This window comes from Myotis brandtii, unplaced genomic scaffold (genome assembly GCF_000412655.1).
Source record: "Myotis brandtii unplaced genomic scaffold, ASM41265v1 scaffold164, whole genome shotgun sequence".
NCBI classification, from domain to species: Eukaryota; Metazoa; Chordata; class Mammalia; order Chiroptera; family Vespertilionidae; genus Myotis; species Myotis brandtii.
The window spans coordinates 702,515-708,514 of NW_005356003.1; the positions used below are offsets into that span (position 1 = coordinate 702,515).

General features: G+C 58.6%; 1 protein-coding gene across 2 annotated transcripts; it reads right to left on the bottom strand.

The window, feature by feature from the left end:
- Positions 1-1,776: 1,776 nt before the first annotated feature.
- Positions 1,777-5,896, bottom strand: TNNC1 (troponin C type 1 (slow)). Of its 2 annotated transcripts, none has more exons than XM_014536517.1 (6): positions 5,801-5,896; positions 3,189-3,219; positions 2,824-2,970; positions 2,439-2,553; positions 2,067-2,203; positions 1,777-1,985 (listed from the first exon to the last, which is right to left on the bottom strand). In XM_014536517.1, the coding sequence occupies exons 1-6, from the start codon at positions 5,894-5,896 to the stop codon at positions 1,954-1,956; spliced, it is 558 nt and encodes a 185-aa protein (XP_014392003.1). In that variant the 3' UTR covers positions 1,777-1,953. The 2 variants fall into 2 exon arrangements, with proteins under 2 accessions (XP_014392003.1, XP_005862407.1); XM_005862345.2 differs by lacking the exon at positions 5,801-5,896 and adding an exon at positions 4,667-4,768.
- Positions 5,897-6,000: the final 104 nt, after the last annotated feature.

Here is a 6,000-nt window from a genome sequence, read left to right on the forward strand (position 1 = left end):
GGATTCTCTCTCATTGATGTTTCTATCTCTCTCTCTCCCTCTCCTGTCCCCTCTGAAATCAATAAAAATACATTTTAAAAAATTGTAAAAAAAAATATCTAAAGGAAAAAAGGAACCTCCACTTTTCAATACCCCATCATCAAGAACCTGTGCCTCCCTCAGGCTTCCATATCTCAGGAAACAGCAGCTTCATCCTTGATATGAAAGGTCATCCTTGACTCCCTACTTTCTCACACCTCACATTCAGTCCTTCCAGTTCCAAACCGTGCCCTGAACCTGTGTACCTCCCTCCATCCTTTTCGTCCTGCTGTGCTGAGAGCCACTCGGCCTTCTCACCTAAGGCTGCTGAGGCTTGGTGCCTGGCCCAACACTGTCTTTCTGCTCCTGAGATGCTCCAGTCTCTCCCCATGCCTTCCCATGGGTTTCCTTAGGCCTCAGTTCAGTGCCACCTCCTCCAGGAAGCCTTCCTGGACCACACTACCCCTGGCCACCACAATCCTCATTGCAGCACAATGCTGGTTTCCTCACTGCCTTTGTCTTCCTGAGGTGACTATAAATTCCACACAATTAGGGACTGGGCCTCTCTCTGAAGGGTCCCAGCATCCAAACAGTGTCAGGCACATGGTAGGGGTGACTAAACCATGGAATGGTGCCCTGATTGGTGGTGCTGCCCTCTGTAACCCTGCCTCCTCTCCTGAGATGTCATTCCTGGGTGCACGTGTAGGTCCTTAAGCTCTCCAGCTCCCCAGGGCAGGCTTGAGGGAACCCCTTTTCTCTCCCTCCAGGTTTCTATAGGGTCTCCTGCCAGCTCTGGCCTCCCCTGGAGGCATCTCCAGAATTCCAAGCCCGTCTCTGGAATGCTGGGCCTGTCTGGGGAATGTCAAGGCTGGGGCACAGGTGGAGAGGCTGTAGAGTGGCTGGGTGGAGCAAGGACAGCTGCTGACATTCTGGCTGGAGCCCAGACACCATGGCAGCTGTCCCTCCTGCAGGCACCACAGCTCACATCTCCACTTCCTTGCAGCACCCCCTCCCAAGACCAGTGTTACTCTTCTGGCCGCAGCTCTGGCCTGGACACCCCACTAAGTAGAGAGCCACCAGGCCTTGAGCCTCCATTCCCTGTTGGGAGGGAAAATGGGTTCCTGGAGCCTCTGAAGTTTGAGAAAAGTGGAAATTATTCCCACACCAACCTGGTCAATCAGACAGAGCCCTCCTGGGAGGGTGACCTTTATAGTCCCTGTGCCTCTCTGACCCCAGGTCCTCACCTGCCACATGGGTGAGGGCAGGTATGCCCCCTTGGTCCCTGGGAGTCAGTGTTGGCCAGAGGGAAATCCAAGTGAGTGACAGATGGACTAGAGCTGTAGGCCCACTGGGCCCCACAGTGCCCTCTTCTCCCCAACCAGAGCCGAGATGGAGCGTGGGCTGCGGTGCCAAGGGGCATCCAGGGCTTAGCTGGTGCTGCAGTTAGTTATTCCTCCCTCCAGATAAGGACCCCCGCTGCCCCAGGAGCTCATGAAATGCAGGTGCCTGGGCCACCACCAACTCCAGATGCTGAACCGCTGGAAACAGGGCCTGGGCATGAGTAGTTATAGAAAGGAGGCAGCGGGGTACGGAGCGTGGTAGGCTCTGATCCAACCTAACCCCCGCTATGGAAGGCAACGTGTAGGGGTGGCTGGAGCATGGGCTCTGGGATAGGAAGGAAGTGGTCCTCAGGGCAAGAGTAAACACTGGCTGGGGAAATGTCCACAGGCCTCCCAAAGGAAAGCCAGACACCAGGCCTCCAGGGAGCAGGGCTTTATTTGTATTCCCTAGGACAGGGCTGGGGCGGGAGCCAGGGAGGGCCCTCAGTCAAGGACACGGCCAGGATCACATCCTGGGGACCCCGGCCCCCTGCTCCACCCCAGGGCCCAGCGGGAGTTGAAAGGTGGTACTGCAGCTCTGGGCGAAGGTCGGCATCTACTCCACTCCCTTCATGAACTCCAGGAATTCTGTGGAGAGAAGGCAGGTGTGGGTCAGAGGTGGGGGCCGCAGGGCGTGGGCAGCGGGAGATCCCGTGCACCACCCCTCACCATCATAGTCGATGCGGCCATCGTTGTTCTTGTCGCCGTCCTTCATGAGCTCCTCAATGTCGTCCTCTGTGATGGTCTCGCCAGTAGCCTGAAGCATCACCTTCAGCTCGTCCAGGTCAATGTAGCCATCAGCGTTTCTGCAGGGAGTGGGGGCAAGGGAGGTCTCAGGGCCTCTCGTGGGGGCCAAGGAGGGGAAGAGGCAGCCCCTCCCACGACCCAGGGAGGGAGGCAGGCAGAGCAGGGCCGCTGGGAGATGAGGCACCCCACTCCCTCACTGCACAGAATGGGAGACTGAGACCTGGAGGTCATAACTCTGTCCCTTTCCCCAGCTCTATCAGCGTTGGGGTCAGAGGTCAAGGGTCACACACTTACTTGTCAAACATGCGAAAGAGATCAGATAGCTCCTCCTCAGACTTCCCTTTACTGTCATCCTTCATGCACCGAACCATCATGACCAGGAACTCCTCGAAGTCTACTGTGCCACTTCCTGAGGGGTGGAGGGCATGGCCATTAGAGAGGAACAGTCAGAACGGCTGGTACAGCCCTTGTCCCTAGACCCCGGTGTTCTCACTGCATCCACCCATCAACTCCATGAGGAAGGTGGTCATTATACCCATTTTATATAGGAGACAACTGAGGCTCAGAGGCTAAACAGCTCCTTCAGGAGCACAGAGCAGTAAGCGGCAGAGCCAGGATTCGGATCCCCAGGGGCCTGTGGAGCTATGGGTCGGGGGCCTGGCGGGGCAGAGGGGCTTACCATCCTCGTCCACCTCATCAATCATCTCCTGCAGCTCCTCGGGGGTGGGGTTCTGGCCCAGCATCCTCATCACCTTGCCCAGTTCCTTGGTGCTGATGCAGCCGTCCTCAGCGCCCAGCACGAAGATGTCAAAGGCTGCTTTGAACTCTGTGTCCGATGCGGGACAAGGAGTAGAATGGCCAGGGCTCAGCAGCCAGGACCCCAGATGGCCAGACCCCTGGGGTCACTTACCAACCTGCCCACTTCCCTCTGAGATCTCTGAGGTCACAGCAAGAGAGACTCCAGCATCTGGTTTCCAGCCTGGGGTCCTCATGCTCCCCAAGCCCGGCCCTGTTGCCCCCCTAAATGTATGTTGGGGAACTCACCATTTTTCTGCTCTTCTGTCAGCTGCTCTACCTAGAGAGGAAAAGAGGTCTCAGGATGCAGGCTCAGGCTCTAGCTGCTGTTAAGGAAACCAACCCATTTCACAGGTGGGACAAGTGAAGCCAGGAGAGGCAGGCCATTTCCAGGTGACTGAGACCTCAGTCCTTCCTTCCTGCCCCCAAAGCCCTTTGGTGACCCAGCTGGCCTCACTGAGGGTGGGCTCAGGGCCAGGGCGGCAGGTGGGCACCCCCTCCAGGACCAAGGTGACCCTGAGTAACAATAGTCAGTGACCACTCAATGCCCTATCAGCCTCCCTGCTGAAACCTAAGCTGGGTGGCCCGAGGGACAGCTGTCCCTCGGGTTGGGACAATAACACCAGTGTGGGGGCAGGTAAAGCCACTCACTGTAACCTGACCAGAGTGGCCACTGGGCTATTTTTAACGGGGGACAAAGTTAAACCTGGTGATTGTTCTGGGGACTCTGGCATGCAAGGGGGTGGGGCAGCGTTATCTGGCCCCCTGGCCTGCTGGTGCCTCAGGAGCCAAAATTAGTCCCCAGCCCCGCCAGGCCTTGTATGGGCACGGGCAGAGGGCTGCTCCCCCCAGCTCCATGGACTCCTGTGGGCGAGGCAGGGGCATCCCGCGCCAGCTGTAGCCCTCCCCTGCCCAGCAGTGGGGCCACAATCCTGGGGCTGAGAGAAGGATTCCTTTGGAGACAGTTGTCTGTGTCAGATGTCCTTGTCCCTGGGGCATGGGGAGGTCAGCAAACTAACCCCCACACCGAGATGGGATAGCATCTGAAGCCCCTCAGTGACCACAGCACGTTCCAGGGACTGGGGTGACCACTCTCCAGCCCTAACCCCAGGCTAAGCCACTGAGCCCTGAGCCTGCCAGGCCAGATGGGAGCTTCGGCTTCTGTTCCTTCTTCCCAGCTCTCCCCGATGCCCAGTCCTTCCCTGCCTGTCCCAAACTTTAAAGCCCCTTCCCCAGCTCAGGATTCGGCTATGCAGACCCCTCCTCACAACCCCTATGACCCCCTCCACCGCATCTTCAGCCAGCCCAGGGGGTTGTGGGGGGGGGTCATGAGAGTGTGAGACGCAGAATTGAGGGGCAGAAATGGGTGTCTCTGGGCCATCAGAGACAGCTCAGAACAAAAAGATGGACAGATGTTGAGAAAGGCAAAGATCCAGACACAAATGCAGAAAGGCATGGCCGAGAGACAGGGACACAGACTACAGACACTTGGAGACAGAGGCAAACATGGTGCTGAACGGTGCAACCTCCTCCTCCACTCACTCTCCAATCCCTGAATCCCTCACCCCTTCCACACCCTAGAACACCAGACCCAGCATCCCCTTGAGGGTCTGGGCTGAAAGTATGTAGGTCTTCTCCTGGGTCCCCACCACTTCCCTGGGATGACGTTGTTCCCCCACCCTGAGCGGAGTGACTCCCCAGTGAGCCCACCCATCCCAGTCCCTCACCGCAGCCTTGTAGATGTCATCCATGCTGTCGGCTCAGAGGGCAGGCTGCTGGGGTTGCCAGGAGGCCCCGAGCTTAAATAGCCCTGCCCCGCTGCATTCCGGGCCCAGCCCACCCCTGCGTGTAGCATCCTCCACCCCCTCCCCCAGCCCTGGTGATCTCAGGCTGGCTGAGTCCCCGTGTCCTCTGTCCAAGGCAGGAAGACCAGGCTGTGAAGACCAGGTCTCCTACCCTTTGTTCCCCAGGGGACTCTCTGGAAAGTTTTCTTGAATGAATGAAAACATGAGCCTAGGACAGGAACTACAAAGCAGTGGGGGCCCAGGCCAGGGCTCTATACACAGCAGCTCAACCTCTCCTCCCATCAGGGAGATGGATGATATTACTCCCGCCTTTCAGATAAGGAAACTGAGGCTCCTAGAGGGGTGATGACTTGCCCAAAGGCTGGCTGACTGGGCAGCCCCTGCCTCAGCTTAACTTCTCTGCAGTAGGGGCAGCCGTGTGCAAGGAGAGGCCTGGGAGTACGGGGCCTGCTACAGGGAGCCTCCAACGCTAAGCTCAGAGTCCTGTGCTGCGGACCCACCTTAGGGCAGAGTAGTCGGGAGCCCTTCAGCCAGTGGAGCCAGAGGAGCCACCCCCCAGACCTCTTCTCTCATCGAGCAGCGCCAGCTCTGGGCTCGGTCCGCTGCAGTCATCCAACAAACACACCCTCAGATGCCCCATCTGTGCCAGACGCTCCCCGTCCTTCTCCCGCTGGGTACCGCCTCCTCCTTGTAGGTCTGAGCCCTGTCGCTATGCCTGTGCTTCCCGTTCCAGCACTGTGGCTCCTGGGTCCGGGGCCAGGCGGCCGCCCTTTTCAGCTCCGGCAGGACTCCTCTGGGGAGTCTCGTGCCCCATGGACAGCACATATGCCTGCTCTCCGTCTTCACTGCCCCACCCCATGCTGAGTTCCCATAATCGCACCTGCTCCCGGCCCTGCAAGCGGGGGCACTGCTTGAATTAACCCTCTCAATTCTCCAGTAGCCCATGACAGAGGACATGGAGTCTTGAGGAGGTGAACAGCTGGCCCCCAGTTATTGTTTGGGCTCTAAGCACGACTCTCCCCTCCGCTCCGTGCCCTACAGGTGGGGGGCGATTACTTCTTCCCTTTTTCGGAGGGAGAAACTGCGGCCAGGCGACGCAGTACTTGCGTCGGGGAGCCAGGGAAGTGCTGGGCCTTCTGTCCTCCTGGGCATCAAACCGTATTGCCCAGAGCTACCCGCCGCGGACCCCAGCTTCTCCCTGGCTGCGCGGAGCGCAGAGCAGGTACCCGCGGCGCAAAGCAGGGACCGACGGCGCA

What these genes read in the sequence shown, in the direction of transcription:
- TNNC1 (XM_014536517.1), bottom strand. Translation starts at nt 5,896, where the DNA reads ATGCCCAGGAGGACAGAAGGCCCAGCACTTCCCTGGCTCCCCGACGCA. An exon ending in GACAGAAGAGCAGAAAAATG is followed by an intron (nt 2,971 to 3,188) that starts GTGAGTTCCCCA and finishes CATCGGACACAG; the next exon opens with AGTTCAAAGCAGCCTTTGAC. An exon ending in TGATGAGGTGGACGAGGATG is followed by an intron (nt 2,554 to 2,823) that starts GTAAGCCCCTCT and finishes TCCACCCCTCAG; the next exon opens with GAAGTGGCACAGTAGACTTC.